This window comes from Xenopus tropicalis, chromosome 9 (genome assembly GCF_000004195.4).
Source record: "Xenopus tropicalis strain Nigerian chromosome 9, UCB_Xtro_10.0, whole genome shotgun sequence".
Classification (NCBI taxonomy): Eukaryota; Metazoa; Chordata; class Amphibia; order Anura; family Pipidae; genus Xenopus; species Xenopus tropicalis.
In genome coordinates, this window is record NC_030685.2 from 46,972,914 (window position 1) to 46,999,918 (window position 27,005).

The following is a 27,005-nucleotide window of genomic DNA, read 5'->3' on the forward strand; positions in this document are numbered from 1 at the left end:
AGACCGATGTCAGAGACTGGTAGATGGCTACAAGAAGTGTCTCAATGCAGATATTTCAGCCAAAGAAAGCTATTAGGGGGTAGGGTGTCATAACTTTTCCCTCAGAATACACATTTTTGTTAATATCTTTTGTTTAATCAAAAGATCTTTTGAGTAAATCATGGTTAATGTTTGTTGCGGACCTGCAATTAAATCCAGACACGAATAAAAACAAGATTAGACATCGATGTGAACATTTCTTAATGAAGAACTGAATATTTAATGGGGTGTCCTAATTTCTTCACATGACTGTATATTTGTTAATGTCTACTTTCTTCCCCCTGCAGACCCAACAAGTCCTCGACAAAATTCTACAAAAGGTTGCCACATTGGGCAACTTCCCCACAATTTTGGCAGGTGCCTTCAATATGGTGTCCCACCCTGAAATGGACAGGTTCTGCCCTATAATGAGGGATAATTTAGAGTTTGCTCACTGGCTAGATGCCCCCAACCTCACTGATGTTTGGAGGTGGGAAAATCCTACCTTTAAGCAGTTTTCCTGCTTTTGATACAGTGTCCTGGGATTACTTATGGGAGGTACTGAAACACTTTGGTTTTGAGTCTTGCTTTTTGGGCTGGACACAATCGTTATACAAAGACCTTAAGGCTTAGGTACTAGTTAATGACCTACTCTCTGATGCTATACAGCTTGGATGAGGAATAAGACAGGGGTGCCCTCTGTCTCCATTACTTTACCCTGTCAATTGAACCCTTGGCCATATGAATCAGAGACTCCAGGGAAGTAGAGGGATTGACGATATGTAGAATAGTCGAGAAGCTGTCTCTGTACACAGATGACATGCTTCGGTATCTAGCTGACCCCAATACTGCCCTTAGTGCAGCTTTAGATTTGATTCAGGAATCTGGTAATTTCTCAGGACTACGAATTAACCAATCAAAATCAATAATCTACCCCCTGGAACCCCTGCCCCTAGGAACACCCCCCTTGATTGGTCAACTAAAGGTAGTACAGAACTTTAAATTATTGGGAATTACTATTCAATCTGACTGTAAAAAGTTTGAAGAAAACAACCTAAACCCCATAGTCCATACCCTCACTTTTAAAACTGAAATTTGGCAACATTTACCACTTTCCTTACCGGGCCAAATCAATTTATTTAAAATGGTGTTCCTCCCCATGCTTTTGTACATCTTTCATAACTCAACCCTAGCACCCCAAATCCAGTGGTTTACCCATGTAGATTCCATAATCCGGATATTTATTTGGGCTGGAGACCACCCATGCATTGGATTCAAAACCCGACAGGCTCCAAACACAGGCTGGGCTTTCGCACTTCTCAACCTTAAGGTTTAATTTTGGGCCAGTCAACTAACCTATGCACATAGGTGTTTTTTCCCAAAATCAGATAATCCCTATACAATCCTACAAGCAACAGCATTTGGATCCTTGGAAGCCCTAGCTAAATTACTTTACAGGGGTTCTTCTCCTTTTTATATGGCCACAACTCCAATGATAACAGTAGTGCAAATCTTCCAAAAAGCCCTTAAACACGTCCACCGGGCACGACCAGTATGGTCCCCTTGGACGCCAATCTGGGGAAATGAGTAACGTCCTCATTTTAAAGGATTACCTAATGTTAACTGTTGGGCTACCAACGGAATAAAAACCCTTCAAGACATAGTGGAAAATGGAGAAATAAAACAGTTCCAACCCCAAAGAGCTAGTCACCATCTTCCACAGACTATGTTCTATAGGTATTTGCAGCTCATGCATGCTTTCAGATCTCAATTTCCCAAAAGGCCACTGGAAATGGCAGATTTCCCCCTAGAGGTATATCTCAGAAGAAGGGACCTCAGTAAATCAGTAACCTGGCTCTATACGATCTCATGGCAAGTCTACTCAAACCTTAACTAAACTAACTAACCTTAACTAAAGTACGAGACAAATGGATTAGGGATATACCAAGTCTTGATGACAAATGAATTTGGGATGATGTGTAAAAGCAGGTCCCTACCATTTCAATGTCAATGCGAGATAGGTACAGCCAAACAAAGTTTCTCAACAGGATATACTTTAACCCATTACAGACTGTCAAAATTGTACCCTTCTACTTCTAATCAGTGTATAAAATGTCAACAGGAGGTAGGTTGTTACATGCATGTATTCATGTATGCATTTATTCAACGGTTTTGGGGAGAAATACTGCCTCACACATGCCTCAAATGCTTTAAATATTTCATGTATCAAATCCCCAATTGTATTCCTTTTGGGTGCAGTAGAGGATCTGGGAGCTTTACTAAGCTCTGTTACCTCCAATTATTGTATTACGCTAAAAAAAAAAAGCTATTTTACTTCAATGGAAAGCCACCACATCCCTAACCATTGCCTTCAGCTGATCACTAGTGAATTGCACCCTTCCAAGACAAAAGTTGGCATATTTGGCCCAAGGCTACCCAACAAAATTTGAGATGGTCTGGAGCTCATGGCTTGCATTGCCAGATATCCCCGCTGATTCTGACATGTAAAAGGACACTGTTATAGCTAACAGGTTCCACTGGCAATCTATCTCCTTTTCTTCTCCTCTTCCCTTTCCTTTTTAATTTTAAAACTTAAAAAAAAAGTCTCTTTCTAAAAAGTTGATGAACAGACAAGCTCCAGAGCAACCGGTGGCTAGGCACTTGGTAACAATGGCTCATCCTTTACCTTCTCTTCATGGCAATTGATTAAGGTGTGATAAGCCCCAAATGCAGTCATTTTATGGCTCTATTCAGGGCTTGAGTTGCCTTTAAAAAGCTCCTTAGCTGCCTAACATCGACCCCGATTGCCCCACTTATGGTCATAAGCGTCCCTTCCTTTGGTTTCAAATGAAGGTCCCGGAGTAGCCAGTTTCTTGACCACAATACTGTGAGAGCCGGCAGGTTTGTAAAATCGTTTTTTGATGTGTTGCCATACCAAAGCTGTTACTATGCAGGGACAGATGTTCTCGGCTGCTATTTGGTCTCGGTCTGGGGTCTGAACAGTCCCGGGAATCTCTTGCTGTGCACCCTCTTACGGGATCCTGGTTAGTAATCGGTTATTTTAGTCCTGCTCAACTGTGTGCCTTTGCTACAGACATTGTTTTAACAGCTTTGATTACTTGGCACTATACACTATATCACCAACGGTTGATACAAAAGTGTTACTCAAAGGAGAAGGAAAGGTAAAAACTAAGTAAGCTTTATCAGAATGGTCTATGTAAATACAGCCATAAGCACTTACAGCAATGCTGCACAGAGTCCTCTATCAAAAAACACAGGATTTCTTGTCTCTTTTTGTACACATGATGTTCCAGTGTCCGACTTTCTCTCTCAGAAACGGCCTTAATTGCCAGGGCCAGAGTCTGCGCAGGAGAGTGCAGGAAGGAAGCTACCTAAAATGGCAGCTGCTATCTTAAGCAAACGGCGAAAGCTTCTAAAGCTGTTTACTCAGGTATGGTAATGGTTTATGCAGAATAAATATATTGTTCTAGGTGGCACTAATGTGGCAAATCTATTGGCAGTAAAATGCCAAAATGACTTTTTCTCCTTTAATAGGTGGTTTCTAGATTGTTTCTGCATTATTTTAGCTTCTACATTATTTGACTGCTTTCTTTTGGTTTTGATTCAATTTATTTTGTTTTTTTTTCTTTATGGGAACTCCTCGGCTATTTCTGCTCAGGGTTATGATGTCATATTTCTGCCTTTTGGCTCCAGACTTGGTTTGGTATTATTTAAGGGGGGTTTTGTTCAGTAGGAGGCATCTTGAGAAAGGCCTGAGTATACCTACTTTTACTTTACCCTTTCTTTCACCCGGCACCCAGGCAGTAGGAAGTTTTTTAAGTGTAAACACAAACGTGTATGTATGTATGTATGTGTGTGTATGTATATATGTATATATGTATATATATACACAGTGGTGTGAAAAACTATTTGCCCCCTTCCTGATTTCTTATTCTTTTGCATGTTTGTCTCACAAAATGTTTCTGATCATCAAACACATTTAACTATTAGTCAAAGATAACACAAGTAAACACAAAATGCAGTTTTTAAATGAGGGTTTTTATTATTTAGGGAGAAAAAAAATCCAAACCTACATGGCCCTGTGTGAAAAAGTGATTGCCCCCTGAACCTAATAACTGGTTGGGCCACCCTTAGCAGCAATAACTGCAATCAAGCGTTTGCGATAACTTGCAACGAGTCTTTTACAGCGCTCTGGAGGAATTTTGGCCCACTCATCTTTGCAGAATTGTTGTAATTCAGCTTTATTTGAGGGTTTTCTAGCATGAACCGCCTTTTTAAGGTCATGCCACAACATCTCAATAGGATTCAGGTCAGGACTTTGACTAGGCCACTCCAAAGTCTTCATTTTGTTTTTCTTCAGCCATTCAGAGGTGGATTTGCTGGTGTGTTTTGGGTCATTGTCCTGCTGCAGCACCCAAGATCGCTTCAGCTTGAGTTGACAAACAGATGGCCGGACATTCTCCTTCAGGATTTTTTGGTAGACAGTAGAATTCATGGTTCCATCTATCACAGCAAGCCTTCCAGGTCCTGAAGCAGCAAAACAACCCCAGACCATCACACTACCGCCACCATATTTTACTGTTGATATGATGTTCTTTTTCTGAAATGCTGTGTTACTTTTACGCCAGATGTAACGGGACACGCACCTTCCAAAAAAGTTCAACTTTTGTCTCGTCGGTCCACAAGGTATTTTCTCAAAAGTCTTGGCAATCATTGAGATGTTTTTTAGAAAAATTGAGACGAGCCATAATGTTCTTTTTGCTTAAAAGTGGTTTGCGCCTTGGAAATCTGCCATGCAGGCCGTTTTTGCCCAGTCTCTTTCTTATGGTGGAGTCGTGAACACTGACCTTAATTGAGTCAAGTGAGGCCTGCAGTTCTTTAGATGTTGTCCTGGGGTCTTTTGTGGCCTCTCGGATGAGTTGTCTCTGCGCTCTTGGGGTAATTTTGGTCGGCCGGCCACTCCTGGGAAGGTTCACCACTGTTCCATGTTTTTGCCATTTGTGGATAATGGCTCTCACTGTGGTTCGCTGGAGTCCCAAAGCTTTAGAAATGGCTTTATAACCTTTACCAGACTGATAGATCTCAATTACTTTTGATCTCATTTGTTCCTGAATTTCTTTGGATCTTGGCATGATGTCTAGCTTTTGAGGTGCTTTTGGTCTACTTCTCTGTGTCAGGTAGCTCCTATTTAAGTGATTTCTTGATTGAAACAGGTGTGGCAGTAATCAGGCCTGGGGGTGACTACAGAAATTGATATTGAAATTGAAAATTGAAATTGATAAACCACAGTTAAGTTATTTTTTAACAAGGGGGGCAATCACTTTTTCACACAGGGCCATGTAGATTTGGAGTTTTTTTTCTCCCTTAATAACGTAAACCTTAATTTAAAAACTGCATTTTGTGTTCAATTATGTTATCTTTGACTAATAGTTAACGGTTTTTGATGAGCAGAAACATTTAAGTGTGACAAACATGCAAAAGAATAAGAAATCAGGAAGGGGGCAAATAGTTTTTCACACCACTGTATGTATGTATGTATGTATGTATGTATGTATGTATGTATGTATATATATATTTATTGTGGGGGTTTAGCTGGTAGCAGCCGGTAGCGGATGGAAATCTGGGCTTCACAGATGAGACAGGCAACTCTGGTTTGCAACCAAAATGATCAGGCTCCTGCCTGTGCTTTATTTTCCACAGCAAAACAGTATATATCACAACTTGGTGTTTGCAAGTAAACAGTTCAAGAAAACAAAGCCTCACCAGACTGTAGTTTCTACAAATGGAGTAACACACTGCCAACGCCCGGCAGTCCTTTTCTGGAGTCCCAGAATCAGGGGAGCTTGTCATCAGTCCAGCCTGCCCCTCTCAGTCTCTCTCAGAAACTAAACTCCTTGCTGCACACCCAGGCTCACCTTAAATGATTCAGGTGTTGCCTAATTGGCTCCAGCATTCCCTAACTGGCTCCAGCATTCCCTAATTGGCTCCAGCATTCTCTAGCCATACTTCAGGGTCGTAGCCTCTGCTGCCCTGGAGATTTACAGGAGCCAGTACCTCAGCCTGGGTGTTATATATCTGCCATCCAACAGCCAAGTCTCACCGAGACAAGCCTTTTTGTCACATACCTCCCCCCCTCTGTTCGAGCCCGTGGGTTCGGACATTGATTACCACCATACAGTAGGACCTTGATAATGCATCTGCATTACCTTGCAGCCGGCCTGCTCAGTGTTCAGTTGAAGTTCTGCAAGGAAAGAAACCACTGTGTCATCCTTGCATTCTTCACAATATTGGACATATATATATATATATATATATATATGTCCAAGTATAGTGCACACAGAGAAACAAAAAAAGTTGCCTGGGTGCAGGATTATTATCACAACATAATGAGGCACAAAAAAAAACAAACAAAAAAACACTCTCAGGACTTGTATGAAATAAGTGGTGTTTATTTCAAGTTTCGACTACAAGCTAGAGCCGTCGTGTGTGTATGTTTATAACTGTACAATCTGAAGTGGGGCACTAGTGGACTAGTCTGAAAATCACGGACATATAGAAAAAACGAAAATAAAACACAATTTTTATTACTTCACCCTGCAGGCTAGTTACAATGTTTTGAGGCTCTATATCAAGTAACAAGACAATGAGCATAAAACACACAAAGTATAAATAGGGGTAAACTTGTTAACTACACCCCCAAATTTTTATAATTATATATATATATATATATATATATATATATATATAGAAACAACAACAAGAGATCCTCTGCACTCACCCATTATCAATATATATAGGACATTAAGACATTCGGTGCATTAAGCTACTAAGAAATGCCCTTCCCTTTAAGCAAAACAGGGATTGTTTGTCCATATATTGCAATATACTTCAAGCTGGCCAACTGCGTCAAAGTCATCCCTTCTGACCAGTTCCTACACTGACTTATGCGATTCATTAAGAATTCTACTGCTTCAATATACATTTAGCCAAGGGACTAAGTTTTACCTGCAACTTTCTTGCTTTCAAGGTTAAAACCCCCATATGGTTGCCCTTTTATTGGCTCCACTGGGATCACCTGACTGCAGCTGGGAAGGGTGGGAGCTACAACATGGAGCTGGCCACTGCTCATATATATATATATATATAATCTGTCACCAGAACCACCCCTTTTAAAAGACAGAAAACTAAATAAAGGCATACAAATCATATCCTTTATTGAGCCACCCTAGATGCAATGTCTGCAGATTATAATTCAACATTTTTCTCTATAGCAACAACAGTGTCTAAAAAGCATTCTATGGCAGGAAAGGAGTGAAGATGACATCATAATGTATGTATGTATGTATGTATATCTTTATTTATAAAGCGCTACTTATGTACGCAGCGCTGTACAGTAGAATTCATTAATACAGACGGGGGTTAAAGATAATGGATAAATACAAAGTACAACAATAAATACAAATAAATACAAGGTACAGTTGCAATAAGAGTCAGAAACACAAGATGAAGGAGGTCCCTGCCCCGTAGAGCTAACAATCTATATGGGAGGGGTAACAGACACAAATAGGCAAATATAAGTGCTATAGGTCACAGTGGGTGACATTACAGTATAAGTGCCAGTTTCCAGATCAGGTGCTGGGCGAGTGCTCCATAAGGTAGTCTTTAAGTTTAGTTTTAAAAAGACTGAGGGAGGATTCTCTCCGGAGGACATCAGGGAGGGAATTCCAAATGTAAGGGGCAGCCAGGCAGAAGGATTTAAGGCGGGAAGCAGCAGTAGTAGTGGGGGGCGCAACCAAACGGTTGCTCTGCGAGGAACGAAGGAGTCGGCCAGGAACGTACGGAGACACCAGGGAAGAGATGTAGTGAGGAGCAGAGGAATGGAGGGCTTTGAAGGTTAAGAGAAGGAGTTTGTAAACTATTCTTTGTTTAACAGGAAGCCATGATAAGGCCTTTAGCAGGGGAAGGGCCTGAACTCTCCTGGATGAGAGGAGGAGAATTCTGGCAGCGGTGTTTAATATAGACTGTAGGGGGGAAAGATGGGACTTAGGGAGGCCGGTTAGCAGCAGGTTACAGTAGTCAAGTTGGGATAGGATGAGGTACAGTAGAAAGAAAGGGCCGGATTTTGGCAATATTGCGTAAGAAAAAGTGGCAGGTTTTGACAGTGGTGTTAGTATGGTCAGAGAAGGAGAGACTGGAGTCAAAGATCACCCCCAAACAACGCATGGAATTGACAGGGTTGATGAGGGTGCCTTCAATAGAGATAGAAAGGGGGGAGTAGGACCAGGTTTAGGCGGAAAGATCATTAGTTCAGTTTTTGTTAGGTTGAGTTTGAGGTGGCGTTGGTTCATCCAATTGGAGATAGCCAGGAGGCAGTTAGAGATTTGAGTCTCAGTTTCAACTGTTAATGAAGGGGTCGAAAAGTAAATTTGGGTATCATCAGCATATAGATGGTATTTGAAGCCAAATGAACGGATAAGATCTCCCAAAGACAGCGTGTAAAGGGAGAACAACAACGGCCCAAGTACAGAGCCTTGGGGTACCCCCACATTAAGAGGAACTGGAGATGAGATTTTGTTAGCGTAGGAGACAGTGAATGACCGGTTAGAGAGGTAGGAAGAGATCCAGGATGCAGCCTGACTACGGAGACCAATCGAATGCAGAATTTGCATTAGGAGGGAGTGGTCAACCGTATCAAACGCAGCCGATAGATCTAGGAGGATTAGTATAATGCATCACCAGATAGGGACATAAATCAATGACAATCACACAAAACAATAGTGAACAGATAAAAAAACAAATATACACAAAAAAGTAAAACCACATACAAAGACATAGTAATTCTAGCAATTCAATAAAAAGAATCTGTGTACAGATTAGGTATTCATATTGAAACAAAGTATGTTGTCATATTGAAACATATATGTTAATCACTTTGAAAAAGGCTAATGTGATAGCTGAAACATTAGTCGTCTTGTAATTAACACCGTGTATTCTTCATAAATCCTGTGAGTGTGGATCCCTTCATAGCTATGAGGATTAAAAGTGACAGCACAAAGGGCTCAAATGATATCAATTATGCAGCAAGACTACCTTGAAGAGGCAGAAGTGCCCACAAAGCCTCAGGAGGATGAGGAAGAAGAGGCTGAAGAGCCCTGGAAAGCCACAGTGTGGTTTAACCCTTTAAGTGCCAGCCGAATTCGTCATTTCAGTTCCCCCCAGTGCCAGACGTTTTTTAAGCATTTTGTACTCATTCACTTTAAAAATGTTTTTTGGTAGGAAAACCTCCATGAAACTAGGGAAATTATATATTGTTTTTTTCGTCACTAATTGGGCTTCGACATACATACCAAATTTTATAATTTTTCTGGAGATATGATGTGTATTTTGGGTGAAATATGTAAAAAAAAAATAAAATTATGAAAAATTTCTGTATATTTTGAGTTTTTTTTCCATAGAAAAGTTAATTTTACACACTTTTTTTTGTTGTTTGTAAAAGCCCTGATACTCCCAAGTCCAACGATACCAAATATGTGGTGGTACCCCACAGTTCCTGTCCAGAAGTAACCCCCAAACTAAAGCAATACTTAGTACAATATCACACCAGAACAAAGCGGAAAAGCGCTTGTAACAGTTGATGCAGCATAACTTATATGTAAATCTAGAATATCCCCTCATGTTTGGTATCTTTAGAAACTACAGACCTTCAGGTTTCCAGGTGCAATGTAGTTTTCACTCAAAAGCCAAATACCTTTTGTCAGTGCATTGTGAAATTTGGAACTTTTTTTGACATTTTTTTTTTTTTTCTAAAACGTAAACTTGGACGCATGATCAAATGTGGATTTGACAAAAAAAATGTCATAAAAATTTTCTAACAAAGGCAAATTTGAAAGACAAACTTCTCCTGAATAAAATGATGCCCCATATGTATGGGTGCACATAAAGACATGGGCATCAAACACTCCAAAGCAGGGGCAATGCACAAGGGCAATTACAGCTAAAAATGTGGGTGCTGTGCTCCATGTGCACTACCTGCAGTTTTTCAGTGTTAACCCCCCCTACTTGTGAAATAACCCCCACAAACTATATATGTCTGAAAAGTGCACACCTTCAGCTATTCACAGACGCCACTCTCCTCTTTCTACATGGAAAATTGTGGCCGCAGTCCCTTGCAGAAGTCAGCGCTTTGGTCAGAAATCAAGAAAAAAACAGATACAAACCTAGATTTCTCCCCAAAATCTCCATGGCAACTACTAAAAACTTACTAAACATCAATCTGCAAGTTCCCCTGAATAAAACGATACCCCATATGTATGGGAGCACATAAAGACGTGGCCACCAAATGCCCCAAAACAGGGGCAATGCATAAGGGCAATTTCAGTTGAAATTTTGGGGGCTGCACTCTATGTGCACTTCCTGCAGTTTTTCAGTGTTAACCCCCCCTACCTGTAAAATAACCCCCACAAACTATATATTTCTGAAAAGTGCACACCTTCAGCTATTCAGAAACACCACTCTCCTCTTTCTACATGGAAAATTGTGGCCGCAGTCCCTTGCAGAAGTCAGCGCTTTGGTCAGAAATCAAGAAAAAAACAGATACAAACCTAGATTTCTCCCCAAAATCTCCATGGCAACTACTAAAAACTTACTAAACATCAATCTGCAAGTTCCCCTGAATAAAACGATACCCCATATGTATGGGTGCACATAAAGACGTGGCCACCAAATGCCCCAAAACAGGGGCAATGCATAAGGGCAATTTCAGTTGAAATTTTGGGGGCTGCACTCTATGTGCACTTCCTGCAGTTTTTCAGTGTTAACCCCCCCTACCTGTAAAATAACCCCCACAAACTATATATTTCTGAAAAGTGCACACCTTCAGCTATTCAGAAACACCACTCTCCTCTTTCTACATGGAAAATTGTGGCCGCAGTCCCTTGCAGAAGTCAGCGCTTTGGTCAGAAATCAAGAAAAAAACAGATACAAACCTAGATTTCTCCCCAAAATCTCCATGGCAACTACTAAAAACTTACTAAACATCAATCTGCAAGTTCCCCTGAATAAAACGATACCCCATATGTATGGGTGCACATAAAGACGTGGCCACCAAATGCCCCAAAACAGGGGCAATGCATAAGGGCAATTTCAGTTGAAATTTTGGGGGCTGCGCTCTATGTGCACTTCCTGCAGTTTTTCAGTGTTAACCCCCCTACCTGTAAAATAACCCCCACAAACTATATATTTCTGAAAAGTGCACACCTTCAGCTATTCAGAGACACCACTCTCCTCTTTCTACATGGAAAATTGTGGCCGCAGTCCCTTGCAGAAGTCAGCACTTTGGTCAGAAATCAAGAAAAAAACAGATACAAACCTAGATTTCTCCCCAAAATCTCCATGGCAACTACTAAAAACTTACTAAACATCAATCTGCAAGTTCCCCTGAATAAAACGATACCCCATATGTATGGGTGCACATAAAGACGTGGCCACCAAATGCCCCAAAACAGGGGCAATGCATAAGGGCAATTTCAGTTGAAATTTTGGGGGCTGCGCTCTATGTGCACTTCCTGCAGTTTTTCAGTGTTAACCCCCCCTACCTGTAAAATAACCCCCACAAACTATATATTTCTGAAAAGTGCACACCTTCAGCTATTCAGAGACGCCACTCTCCTCTTTCTACATGGAAAATTGTGGCCGCAGTCCCTTGCAGAAGTCAGCACTTTGGTCAGAAATCAAGAAAAAAACAGATACAAACCTAGATTTCTCCCCAAAATCTCCATGGCAACTACTAAAAACTTACTAAACATCAATCTGCAAGTTCCCCTGAATAAAACGATACCCCATATGTATGGGTGCACATAAAGACGTGGCCACCAAATGCCCCAAAACAGGGGCAATGCATAAGGGCAATTTCAGTTGAAATTTTGGGGGCTGCGCTCTATGTGCACTTCCTGCAGTTTTTCAGTGTTAACCCCCCCTACCTGTAAAATAACCCCCACAAACTATATATTTCTGAAAAGTGCACACCTTCAGCTATTCAGAAACACCACTCTCCTCTTTCTACATGGAAAATTGTGGCCACAGTCCCTTGCAGAAGTCAGCGCTTTGGTCAGAAATCAAGAAAAAAACAGATACAAACCTAGATTTCTCCCCAAAATCTCCATGGCAACTACCAAAAACTTACTAAACATCAATCTGCAAGTTCCCCTGAATAAAACGATACCCCATATGTATGGGTGCACATAAAGACGTGGCCACCAAATGCCCCAAAACAGGGGCAATGCATAAGGGCAATTTCAGTTGAAATTTTGGGGGCTGCACTCTATGTGCACTTCCTGCAGTTTTTCAGTGTTAACCCCCCCTACCTGTAAAATAACCCCCACAAACTATATATTTCTGAAAAGTGCACACCTTCAGCTATTCAGAAACACCACTCTCCTCTTTCTACATGGAAAATTGTGGCCGCAGTCCCTTGCAGAAGTCAGCGCTTTGGTCAGAAATCAAGAAAAAAACAGATACAAACCTAGATTTCTCCCCAAAATCTCCATGGCAACTACCAAAAACTTACTAAACATCAATCTGCAAGTTCCCCTGAATAAAACGATACCCCATATGTATGGGTGCACATAAAGACGTGGCCACCAAATGCCCCAAAACAGGGGCAATGCATTACAATGGGGCTGCAATTTATGTGCACATCTCAAAGTTTTTCAGACAAAATTGCCCCTTACCTGTGAAAAAACCCATATAAACTATACATTGATTAAAAATAGACAACTTCAGCTATTCAGAGACACCACTCTCCTCTTTCTACATGGAAAATTGTGGCCGTGGTCCCTTGCAGAAGTCAGCGCTTTGGTCAGAAATCAAGGAAAAACCAGATACAAACCTAGATTTCTCCCCAAAATCTCCATGGCAACTACCAAAAACTTACTAAACATCAATCTGCAAGTTCCCCTGAATAAAACGATATGCCATATGTATGGGTGCACATAAAGATGCAGCCACCAAATGCCCCAAAACAGGGGCAATGCATAATAATGGGGCTGCAATTTATGTGCACATCTCAAAGTTTTTCAGACAAAATTGCCCCTTACCTGTGAAAAAACCCATATAAACTATACATTGAAATAGACAACTTCAGCTATTTAGAAACACCATTCTTGGTTTTCTACAGGCAAAATTGTGGATGCAGTTCCCTATACAAGCTGGACTTTAGTCTGAAAAAAAATATAAAGTTAGATTTCTCCCCAAAATCTCAATGGCAACTATCAAAAAACTTGCTCAGTATCAATTAGCAAGTTACCCTGAATAAAATTACACCCCATATGTCTGGTTGCACATAAGTACATGGCCGCCAAACCTGAAAATGCATAATATTGGGGCTGCACTCTATGCACCCCTTGCAGTTTTTTAACTTTAACCCCCCCCCCCAAATAAACCCCTAAATTGTACTTTACTCACCTATTTCAGTTTAGCGGAGCATCTTTGATTTGAGTTCCATCTTTCCTGTGGTGTTATGATACCAGTTTTTTGCTTCTTCCTACACTACTTTAGAAATGACAAAATCTGCACCACATTTAGAAGGATATTTGCCAAAAAAATCAATAGTAATTTGGCCCATAAATGATGCAAGTGTCCTTAGAAGTTGCACTAAAGGTGCCAACAATAAAGCTTGGGGCATTAGCATCAGAGATAAAATTATGTGCACCATTACGTGCCGTGCAGCAGTCACCAGTGGCACACCAGTATTACGCAAAGTTTTTATATTTAGAGAGCCACTGCAACTTGTGTAACCTAACCAGAACATACAGTAGATATTCAATTTGTACTACAAGCACAAAAAACCGTAATGTATCTGTCATCCTGTGCTCAAGAACCTTTGCAAAAACTTAAGGCCTACACTTACAGTAGTTAAATGCTGCCCAGAAATACAAAGTATATAATACAAAACTATGCACAGATAACTGCGCTGACAGGCATGCTTTTGAGGTGCCAGTAAAAGGACTTGTGGCATCAGCTTTAGAGATAAAAACATCTCATTGATTCATCACACACCACAAGTTTTATCATGCGCCCTGTCAGTCACCCAGCACCTCAGTTCGCTATACCAACAGCACAATACAAGTCCTACCCCATAACCAAAGAAACACTGCAACTAGCCTGAATAACCATAGCTCAAACACAAAAATCTGAATGCCCAAGAACAAGTCTAAACAACCACAAGCTACAAGCACACACTGTTTTTCTGACAACCTGTGCAAAAAACAAAATCACATACCATAAAACCCTACTTTACTAAAAAAAAAAAAACTTTTGCCAATAATATGACACACCTTACCAAACTTTTCATCACATATATCTATAACCTAGTTATAAGTAAAGTACGGACCTGCCAGAATAGATAAACTCAATAAATAAAAAACAGCGTCACTTTGCCAGCACAGCTAAGTTTGGAGGCCTGCAACCTTGTGCATAAAAACCTAGAACATGCCAAGTCCACTATTCTGATATGCTAAATCCTTATTCCACCAACAAACCCAGAGAACCATAACCTACCTATAAAAACACAAAATTCAAGTCCTCTCATAGTGTACCACAGTATGGTACACTTCAAAACATGGGTGGAAACACAAAGCAGGCTTGCTAGGACACTTGGGACAATAATACCGGACATCTCGCCTAACACCCTTGGAACGGCAAACCTTACATTTTCTCTGGGCATATCTTTTATTAGGTGTTGGTGGAATTTGTGCTATAAAATGCTTACCCACCATTCGGGCAACATTGTCATTACCTGGCATGTCAGGAACCTCCTCTACATCACCAAACAACAAGGCAGGGAGCAACTGCAGCAAATAATTATAATAAGACAATCTGGGGCCTGGTACTGCCGCCTTGTAAACGACATAAGAATTATAAAGGGCCATTTGGATCATATAAATTGCTGCTTTTTTGTACCAGGCCCTGGTTTTTCGGGTGGCATTATAATAATGTTGTATTTGGTCGGATTTATCAACACCACCCATATGCTTACTATATTCTTTACTACACAGGGGCTTTGTTTTTGAGGGCCTACCGCCACTTCTGTGTTGGACAATCATGGTCTCATCGTGGATAGTAGTAAGCATAAGAACAACTTTGGTGTCTGAATATTTTATGGCCAAGAGCTCATTGCTTCTTAGAGCATGTACTTCTCCACGCTTCAGTTTCTTATCCAGCAATTCCCTGGGCAGTCCTTTGCGGTTACGGTGGACTGTGCCGCAGGCTGGGGTGTCCAAAGAATTTAGGGCTCTAAATAAAGGGATGCCTGTGTAAAAGTTATCCACGTATAAGTGGTAACCTCGGCCCAGCAGTGGAGTTATGAGCTCCCAAACAATTTTACCACTGGTAGTCAAGTCAGTGGGACAACCGGGGGGGTCCAAATTAGTGTCCTTTCCCTCATACAGCATGAAATAACTAGTGTAGCCCGTGCTGCTTTCACAGAGTTTGTAAAATTTAATCCCATAGCGAGAACGCTTACTAGGGATATATTGGCGAAATTTTAGGCGCCCTTTGAAGAGCAAAAGGGACTCATCTACACAGACATTTTGGGAGGGGGTGTAAACCTCTGCGAAGCGCTGAGACAGGCTATCTATAAGGGGCCTCAATTTATAAAGCCTGTCATAACCGGGCTCATTAGGGGCAACAGCCGTTGTGTTGTCGTTAAAGTGAAGAAACCGCAATAAAATTTGATAACGGTTTCTTGCCATAACGGCTGAAAAAAGAGGGATGGAAAGGACTGTATTGGTATCCCAGTAGGAAGCTAAAGAATTACGTTCTACGAGTCCCATTGCCAATGTAAGAGCCAGGAATCTTTTTATTTCGTTTATATTTGTGGGATACCATGCCTGGGCTCTTGAAAAACCCGGTAAAGGGTTGCTGGCAAGATACTGCTCAGCATACAAATTTGTGTAACGGACCATGTCCTGTAGGATGGCCTCTGTAATATAGAGATTAAAAAAATCTATAATTTCAAAATTAGTGGTGTCCACACTGAGGCCAGGGACTGCAGTGAAAGGGGGAATTTCAGGGACATAATTACAGGGAGGCCCCCACGCAGGCTCTCCAACTGCTGCATCAGTGCTACCCTCACCCTCTTCTACATCCATGGGTACATCTTGGGCACTACCACTAGCCTCTGCCTCTTCAGCAGTAAGCGTGCCACCACTACTAAACTCTGCGCTAACCGTGTCACTATCGTCTATCTCTGATTCCTCAGTAGAGTGGTCAGATGGAACATACTCAGACCCAGAATCGCTAAATTCTTCTGAGCTGGAGTCCATGCAATACCTAGCAGCTTCCTCTGTGCTGTAAAACCGTTTGGCCATTGTGCCAGAAATATACAGACAACTACAAATCTAGCAATCAGCAGGCAAAGTCAAAACAAGCAAGCAAAAAAAAAAAAAAAAAAAAGCAAGACAACACTTGTAATGATGTAATAATGTAATAGGAGAACACTTGTAATAGGAGAAGCTAGAAAAAAAAAACTCACTGTAACCTTTTGATAAACTCAAGCCAGCAAGAGATGACCAGGAGTTAACCTTTGGCAATAGAAACTACCAGAACAATCTGAACTTAGCACCTCTGGACCTTTCTAGAACAACTGAAATCAAATGGAATAAAACCACTAAAAGCAATCAAAGAACAATAATTGCAATGAAATCAGTGGTCAGAGCCCTGGATCCACTAATGTCACTGCAAAAGCAACCTTTTTTGGGGCACTAAACACACAATAAAGAACAATGCAAAGATAAAACACCATAAAATCAGTAAAACCCAATAAAACCACCTAAACCAACAGAAGAACAATAATTGCAATGAAATTGGTGGTCAGAGCCCTGGATCCACCTATGTCACTGCAAAAGCAACCTTTTTTGGGGCACTAAACACACAATAAAGAACAATGCAAAGATAAAACACCATAAAATCAGTAAAACCGAATAAAACCACCTAAACCAACAGAAGAACAATAATTGCAATGAAATCGGTGGTCAGAGCCCTGGATCCACCAATGTCACTGCAAAAGCAACCTTTTTTGGGGCACTAAACACACAATAAAGAACAATGCAAAGATAAAACACCATAAAATCAGTAAAACCGAATAAAACCACCTAAACCAACAGAAGAACAATAATTGCAATGAAATCGGTGGTCAGAGCCCTGGATCCACCAATGTCACTGCAAAAGCAACCTTTTTTGGGGCACTAAACACACAATAAAGAACAATGCAAAGATAAAACACCATAAAATCAGTAAAACCGAATAAAACCACCTAAACCAACAGAAGAACAATAATTGCAATGAAATCGGTGGTCAGAGCCCTGGATCCACCAATGTCACTGCAAAAGCAACCTTTTTTGGGGCACTAAACACACAATAAAGAACAATGCAAGGATAAAACACCATAAAATCAGTAAAACCGAATAAAACCACCTAAACCAACAGAAGAACAATAATTGCAATGAAATCGGTGGCCAGAGCCCTGGATCCACCAACGTCACTGCAAATTCAGCACCCAATAGCAATACAAAAGTTACAGTGCAATAAAAACAGAAATCAATTATGAAAATGCCAAAAAAAACACTAAAATGCAACCAAATAAATCAGATAATTATAGAGCAAGATCAGAAATAAAGTTTTAGTAAAAAAAAAGACTGCCAAAGGAAGCAAAGAAAGAAAGAAAAGAAAAGAAAGAAAGTTTTTTTTTTTTTTTTTTTTTTTTTTTTCTAAGTGTAAGTGTGTGTGTAAGTGTCTGTGTGTGCTTTGGAAAGTTGTAAATAAGTGTGTATGTGTGTAAAAGTGTAATAATGACAAAGATAGAAGAAGAAATGGAAAAAAAAAAAAAAAAAAAATTTTTAGACAGTTGAGATAAAATAAGCAAAATAAACAGTGGTTAGAGAGTTGTAGTTCAGCTCACACAATGCAGGCAGGCAATCAGGGCGACCAATCCAGCAGGAAGGCAGCAGGAAGGCAGCAGGGGGGCTCCAGCAGTCACACGTGCACAGCAGGAGTGAAGAGGCGACGCGGGGGCGGCGACATTTAAAGGGACAGCAGTGGACACGTCATCAATGCGTGTCCACTGCTGTCATTGGCTAAGGGACCGGATCGGTGCGGCTGGGCGACCGGATCCGTGAGTATGACCTTACTTGCTCGTTGCCTAGGGGGTTGTGCAGGCTTTACAAGCGCTGCGCTGCTTTAAAAGCGAGCGCAGCGCTTGTAAACCCGAAAGTGCCATAGGACGTAGATTCTACGTTCTATGGCACTTTGGTCCTTTAGTGCCTAGGACGTAGAATCTACGTCCTATGGCACTAAAAAGGTTAATTTAGTTTTGTTGCTGTTTTACAGTTGATCTACTACACATTATAAAATCTTTGGCAAAAATAATCCTTGTCATAGTGGTACAGTAGATATTGATACCATATAGCAAATGAACATAGGCAGTATTACTAAATTAGCCAAAGATTTTTACTTAGGAAGTTGCACAACAGTTTGTGTGCAGAGAACTACAAGATCAAAAGATCCTGGAAAGAAAGGTACATAGGAAAAGCAACATAAACATGAGTGAAATAAATACATGAACATTTATGATACATGTGCAAAAACATTCCAAAACATGGTATCCAAACTATTAATAAATGGTAAGATCTGTAAAAGATAGGGTTTGGGAATGTTCCTATTTTTGTGATGGTGTGGGCATGTTTGTGTGGTGTTTGCGATTTACCCAAAGTATGACACATATCTGTTAATACGTTTCCTAACCTTAACTTGAAGTGCATGTCTCTGTGCCTGAGGCACCATCATTATAGACTGCAGTAAGACAGTGATAAAAGTGAATTCAGGTGCGTCTTCATAATCTTAAGTCTTTTTCGGCACCTCCATGCCAGACATATATACATCATGAACATCACATGATGTAATGCCTGAATGTTTTCTTTTTTTTTCAGCATGGGTGCCAACAAGCTGAGAAGTTTTAGGGGGAATTGGAGTGGTAGTTTCAGCAGATGATGGGGAACTATCACCTGCTGTTGTTTCACCCAGCATGTTGTCTCCTGCTAAGTCTTGCAAGCCCCCCTCCAGCTGATGTCCTATTAAAAGTAAAACAAATGTAATTGTTTAAAACAAGGATAATTGCACTCTTATAAAGTAACTATTAACAAGTGAAGATATATATTTTTATAAATATGTTAAACAAGTTTATATATTTATACCCCCTCTCAAGTCGTCGCCAGTAGTGTGAACAGTGTGGGCCAGTCTCTGCAGCAGGTAAAAAGATTCAGCACATCCCAATGGATTTTTAATCAAAAAGGATTATTAACACGCAATTCCCCCATTGTATAAACAACAGACATCTACAGTATGTTAGCCTGTATCCAAAAATCATACCAAAAAGTGGAAATGGAGGCTTTTTTTTTGACAGTTACAGTCATGGCATGGAGATATAGCAATTTTTTACGTTGGAAGACAATAGTATAGCATATTGTAACAAGATTTAGCATATAAAATTTGTTTAACACTTACGGTCTGTTTAATAAAGCTGGACTAAGAAAAGCAAGCCTATCTGCGTGGATGTATTTTTCTTTTCTTACAACGCCTCATGCTGTTGTAAGATGCCACAGACAGTCACTATTTATTTGGCTGGTGGGGGTGCTATTTAGGCCTCCGTGAAATGCAAATTCCAGGGTCAAAGGCAACATAATTTTGCATTATAGTAACCAGGCCCAGATTGTCAATCTATGAATTCTGGCAAATGCCAGAGGGGTGCTGTAAGATGTCATAGGCCAAGGGTCCCCAACCTTCCTTACTCGTGAGCTACAGTCAAATGTAAAAAAGAGAGCAACACAAGCATCATAAAAGTTCATGGAGGTGCCAAAAAAGGGCTAAGATTGGATATTAGGTAGCCTCTATGCACACTATCAGCTTACAGGAGTCTTTATTCGGTAGTAAATCTTGTTTTTATTCAACTAAAGTCAGGAATTCAAAAAAACTTGCCACCAAGTCAGGAATTCAAAAAAAACTACCTGGTTCGGGGGCACTGAGAGCAACATCCAAGGTGTTGGTGAGCAACATGTTGCCCCCGAGCCACTGGTTGGGGATCACTGCCATAGACAGTCACTATTTATTGGGCTGGTGGGGGTGCTATTTGGGTCTCCGTGAAATGGAAATGCCAGGGCCTATTTTGACAATCTACCACACAGTATCAATAGAAAAAAATAGCTTTTGAAAGCCGTTACCTTTACAATTCTTTTCCTCCTCTGAAAGATTTCCCCATCCTTTAATGAGGTTTTCTGCCACTTCATCCCACAAAAGTTTTCTGTTATACTTATTGTGGTATAAGGGCAAATCTATGAGATACAGTCCTGGGCACTTCTCCACAAGATTGATTAACTTTTCAGTACCAAAATTATTCTTGATTATTTGCATCTTCTAGTTGTTTCCATAGGATGTTTTCCCAGGTGTGCTTTTCATAGAGTGTTTGCGATGCGAATGATAACTACAAGCTGAGTTGCACTAACAAGACTTCCCTGGAAATGACATACAGATGTACATAAAAAATTGGCAAGGACAATCGCAGTGACTTCCCTTCCTGTGGGAAGCTGATTGTAATTCACAGTGTTCTCTCTGGAGTGACAAAACAAATGACTCACAAAAAAAAACCCTCTTTAAAAATCATGACTAATCTTCCAAGTGTGACACAAGCCTAATGGATCTAATTCTACTTATACAAAGGTTAATTATAATACCTACTAACATCATCAAATAATAGAAGCCAAAAAACTGAGGGAGCTCCTACACCAATTTGCTTTAATTGATGTTTGGAGAGCCAAACACCCCAGAGAGAGAGACTACACCTTTCATTTACCCATGTACCCCAGAACTGACCTAATATTAGCAGACCCCCCAAACAACAACATTGGTAACAAATGCCTGGATAGGATTAAAATCCTAGTCCCCCCATGTACCACTTGGAACAGATATAGGTCCCTCACCTCAAAATATATCCTAAGCCACAGGTTTAACCTGGTCACCTCTGGAGGCAGGACAATAGAAATTAACTGTAGCTCCACCTTCCTAGTATCCACAGGGTTTCCTCCTCCCACCGGCAGCTTCTCGTGACAAAGATAGGACTAGGGTGACAGTGAAGCATAAACAATCAATGCAATAGTAGAATAGTCTTAACTATATAACAAACACGTACCAAGTGGTGAAACCTCATTTCCTGAGGTGGCCCACCTTGTCAGTGCTGACGTCTGGGGATATTCAAAAGCAGTTAGGTACCAAAACTGGGAGGGCAATTAAGGCTGTGCTGTAATCGCTGCTTGAAGCACCTTCCTCCCAAGGTAAAATTTGGCAAAAGAATGCCGCCTCGCAAATTTGTTCTGGGGAAGCCATGTTTCTGAGGGCCCACAAAGTGCTAACCGCTCTAGTCGTGTGGGCCCATAGCTGTAAAGGGGACATTTTTATTGCTTGCATGCAAATGAGATTATTTCAAAGGGTCCGTAGGTAATCTGTCCGCTGAAAGGAGGACCTCTTGAGTCTACGCAGTTATCTCCTCTCTCCTGCTCCCCAATAAGAATGCTAAGAACTCCCTCCCCTCTCCCTTAGGAAAGTTTGATCTGAGCTATAACGGCTAGAGACTGCTGGCAGGAAGCTACTTAAAATGGCAGCTGCTATCTTCAGCAAACGGAGAAAGCCTCTAAAGCTGTTTACTCCGGTATGATAATGGTTTCTGCAGAATAAATATGTTGTTCTAGGTCGCACTAATGTGGCAAATCTATTGACAGTAAAATGGCAAAATGACTTTCCTTCTCCTTTAAGAGTAGTTCTCAGAACCACTTTGTACTTATGCAACACCAGCCACTGTTCTTTGGCAGACAAGGCCTGAAGATCTGACACTCTGTGTGCTGAACAGTCAGCACACAGGAAGGCCACTTTCCACATGAGGTATCTTATATCACACAAATACGTTGGTTCAAAAGGTTCACGTTTTAGGGTCTGAAGCACCAAGTTGAGCTCCCAAGGTGAAGCCCCAACAGTATTAGGCAGTCTGCTGCTGTAGATCTTGACTGAGCCAGAAATCTCTGAGTGGAAATCAGGAGATTGACCACTTTACCTTTTGGAAGTGAAATTGTCTGATCTTTTGAGTTGAAGATCATTCTAAGACTACAGAACCTTTTGTAGGCACACCAATCCATGTCAATGGTTGTAGTAATAGATTTAAATACAGTGAAGCATATGAATTTTTTTGGTTTGTAACCCAAGGAACTTATCTGCTTTGGAAGTTGGAGTAGAAGTGTCTTTAATGTCCAACGTTTGGAGAATATCACGCAATAGCCTACACACTTGTTCAGATGTGACAAGTGATGGGTTGTCACTGTCTGATAAGGATGTGTCTGATTCTGTATCTGAAATAATTGGAGTTCGTTTTGAGAACTCATCAGAAAAATATTTTTAATCAGAGGAAGAGGAGGGAGAACTTTGTCTCCTTCTTGACTAAGGGTGAAGACACACTGAGCTACTAGTAGTACTTGTTGCTACTAAAATAGACAATGCTGATCATTTACTGATAATTGTCTCTATGTGTGTTTTAGGAGAGGCAATTTTCAGTATTGTCTATGGCAGGGTATTTTCTGGAGTTTAGTAGCCGTGAAAAAGTAGCTGCTACTAGTAGCTCCGTGTGTCGTCACCCTAAGTTTGATGCACTAAGGATTGCTGTATAGTTGTTTTGAACCAATTTAAAAGGTCTGATAACTGATTCTGCTGGGATGCCTCAGCAGATGTACCAGGAATATCATCCTTTAAGCTTTGTCAGTGATCCCTTAGGGCTCTGGCACACGGGGAGATTAGTCGCCCGCGACTAAACTCCCTGTTCGCGGGTGACTAATCTCCACGGATTGCCATCCCACCGGCGAAAATGTAAATCGCCGGTGGGATGGCATTTCGGGGAGATTAGTCGCCCGAGACACAGGAGATTTGTCGCGGGCGACTAATCTCCCCGTGTGCCAGAGCCCTTAGGGTAAAGACACAAAGAGCTTCTAGTAGCAGCTACTTGTTGTGGATACTAAAATAGACAATGCTGATCATTTACTGATAATTGTCTCTTATGTGTGTTTTAGCAGAGGCAATTCTCAGTGTTTCTTTCTGGAGTTTAGTAGCTGTGAAAAAGTAGCTACTACTAACAGCTCAGTGTGTCTTCACCTTTAAGGGAACTGCCGCCATAGTAATTATATAACAATGGTGTACCTGAGTAAGGTACAGTATCAACTCTGCTCCCTACCAGTGAGACTCCGGGTTGTCAGGGCAACGGTGATGTCGGCTGTCTCCCAGAATCCGTGTTAAATTATGTAGCAGGTTGTCAAGGAGATGCTGACACCCACCTTCAGCATACCAAGCCCATTCTCAGTATGCTCAGAGCGGGTTGCCATGGGAACCTCGGGAACTATGCAACTCTAATGGGTCTTGGGACTTCAACATAAAAAGTCTAGAGGCTCACTCTTCTATAACATTTTGAACATGTACTTCGATACATTGCAAACTACTATGCGTTTTTAGAAATACCAAATGGTGGGTGGAAGCCTCTCTCCTAGGAGAACTGAACAGCCTACAGTGGATGAGCCATAAGAATACCAGTCCTGCTTCCCTCCTTCTCTGCCTAACAGGGCCAGATTCACAATGCGACCACCCCCTAGACCCCCGTCTCCACACTCACTGCTGTCCCCTTCCGTCTGTAGTCGGGTCCGGGCTCTGGGTATCTGTGTGTGGAGCTTCTTACCTTCTCCTTCTCTTTTTCTCTTATATTGATCTATTGTATTAACACACCCTTTAATAGATGTGGATGTCACGCATCATTGCAAACAATATAAGGATGTATGCATAATCTGAAATACTACGGCACTTTTGAATTTATAACACAATTAATTGAAAACGTTTATTTTTTTTCTTGGTGGAACATAAAAAAAAAAAATTTGAAGGAGACATTAAATTAATAACATGCTATACATACACAAACTTGTGTGGAATTTTTTTTTTTTTACATGCATTTTTTTTTTGCCTCAAAAAAATGTTTTATTGTCATTGCAGATAGTGTATTCGCTAATCGCACTGCGCAATATCTTTTCTATGTTATTTTGGTGCTTTTATTACATTTTCTAAGATTTGGTGCATTTTTAGCCATTTTATTGCATTTTCAGTTTTGCATAGGTGTTATTCGCTTGATTTTGTCCGTAAAACTAATTTGCCCAAGCCAAAATACTCAAACTGTAATTTTGACTGCAGATTTCACTAGGTGAAAAAAAACTGATTCAAGTGTTTTTTTTTTTTTTTAATTCCACGATTTTATTGCATTTCGCTTTGTTCTGTGTTACCGGTCTTTGCCCATGGAAATTTTGTCTGCTTTAACGATTTCGGTGCCCCTGTACACCACATAATTTGCATATTGGGCATCAAACTTTTTAGTAGACCCCTATCGTTCATAGTTATAATGGTTTTTTTTTTGATACGGTACAAAATATAGGGTACATAATAGGGTAAAATGCAAGCTTTGTGACGATTTTCAGAAATTTAACAAAAACCGGCCCATTAAGCATAGGTTTGTAGTTTGCAGTACATAGTTACATAGGGTTGAAAAAAGCCCATCAAGTCCATCAAAGTTCAACCCTTCCAAGTAAACCCAGCACACACAAACCTATATTGACCTATCTTATACACTTACATACATAAACTATATATACCAACATCAATACTAACTGTAGATTTTCAACCCTTCACGATCCTAATTAGCATATGCTAATTAGGATTCGGATTTGGTTCAGGATTCGGCAGAATCCATCAGGGTGGGTTCGGCAGAACCCAAAAAAAGTGGGTTCGGTGCATCCCTACTAGGAAGGGCATTCAACAATCTCACTGTGAAAAACTCCTAGGCTGCTTCAAATGAAAGTTCCGTTCCTCTAATCTAAAGGGGGGGCCCTCTGGAACGCTGGTCATTTTTTATGGGAAAAAAAAAAAAAAAGAACACCCCCAATCTGCCTATAATGCCCTCTACTACTTGTACAGAGTAATCATGTCCCCTGCAAGCTCGATTTTCAAGAGAAAACAACCACAACCTTGAAAGTCTAACCTGTAGAAATATGTATTTACCAATTTTTGTCAGAATGTGTGCTTTCGGAAAATATATAGTTTTCTAGTGTTTCCGTACTTTTAGGAGTCTTATGGCACATAATATACACACCAGGAGCTTATACCGCAGTGGCCAGAGTGTCAAATCTCAAAATTCATATGCACTATTTCCATTTGGGGGCCTCTATATATAATTTGGTAAATCTATGCATATTGGGCATCAAACTGTTCAGTAGACCTGTGGTGTTCATATTTAGAATGTTTTATGTTGGTATGTTACGAAATGTAGGATATAAAATAGGGTAAAATGAAAGCTTTGAGAAAATTTTTAGAAATTACATAAAAATTGCTACATTTAGCTTAGTTTTGCTGTTGTTTTCTGGTTTTCTGGTGTCAACTTACTTATTTCCCACTTTCACCACATATTTCTACTATGCCATGAAATATGTATGCACTAACTTCCTTTTGGGGTCTCTAAATGTCAGATAATTTGGTGATCCTATGCACAATGAGCATCAAACTGTTCAGTGGACCCTTGGTTTTCATATATAGGATGATTTTTCTTGGTATCTAATGTTATGTGGGAGATAAGGTGCTTGAAATTGGAAGGTTTGATGAGATTTTCAGGTATTTCATCAAAATATGCAGTAAGTACTTAAAAAGAATGCCTTTAGACTTACTTTTAATTTATATTAACCTTTCCTTGTCCTTTAAAGCTTGGAGAAATTTTGCAGAGTGTGACAGGCAAATCTATACATACATCTTATATGCATCTCTATCATTTTAATAACAAAAGACATCTATATCCCACTATATTCCAACTCAAACATCAGTTCCAAATAGTACTCACAGTTTCCTTAATGAGGTCAGATATCAGCTCATAGTCAAGTCCTGCAGCTCCCTGATCAGGCAGATTACCAGGGTTTAACTCAGTTGGTCCTGTTGCTCTTTTTGGCAGGTCACTTGCTGTATGATTTTCTTTTTCTGGTGCATCTGAAGGATGGGCCATCGGAGGGGATAAGGGTCCTGGAATTTCATCCTCCACTAGATGGGTCCTGGGAAAAGCTGGTCCTAGGAAGTCATCTTGAACATCGTTGTTCATTACTAATTTTTGCACTGGTGCATGGCAATTTATAGTAAATCCTTTCTGGAGACTAGACTGATGAAATGGGTGTTCGGAAAGAGAGTTCTTAAGTACAGATGGCAACACAATACCTGGTACTGGTTCAACATGTTTACCAACAGATTTGTGACAAATAGTCTCTTTATTTATAGAAGGACCCGAAGAATCGCAAACAGATTTTGTGGGAGTTATATAGAGATCTTCTTCGCTGTCTAGAACTCTGTTGCTCAAAAGGGTTCCATCCACAATATCTCTATCTATCTCTTCTTTAAATTCAGCCTTCCCATTACTTCTAGAATGCTGTTCATGTAGACTTTTCCTGCACAAAGGCCGACGACTTCCACTAACTGATGGGTTCCCACTGTGCCACGCAGCCGCTGGTCGAATGAGGTCAGGACGGTGGTTTAGTTGTCTTTCCTAAAGCAAAATATATTATTTATTAGGCATCCATTATTTGTGTATTTTTACATTACAGCAAATTTAAGTGAAACTGACTTTACATTTGTTCTCCAGCTTTTGGAATGATTGCTCTGGCCCAGTCCAGTGGGATAGCCCAGAGGTGCTCTTCCTACACTTTGCTTCTTCAGACTCTTGAGAAGAAAACACTGGCAGGGTAGGCACAATTTAGGGATATACAGTGGTGTGAAAAACTATTTGCTTCCTGATTTCTTATTCTTTTGCATGTTTGTCA

At 40.5% G+C, this 27,005-nt stretch overlaps 1 protein-coding gene across 4 annotated transcripts in view; it reads right to left on the reverse strand.

The window, feature by feature from the left end:
* The window catches only part of rnf216 (ring finger protein 216), a 128,433-nt gene that overhangs the window by 69,297 nt on the left and 32,131 nt on the right, over positions 1–27,005 (reverse strand). For 2 of the 4 annotated variants that reach the window (XM_012970439.3, XM_012970438.3), the window contains exon 4: positions 26,042–26,731. In XM_012970439.3, coding sequence (XP_012825893.2) covers positions 26,042–26,731 — 690 coding nt within the window. 4 annotated transcript variants of the gene reach the window in all.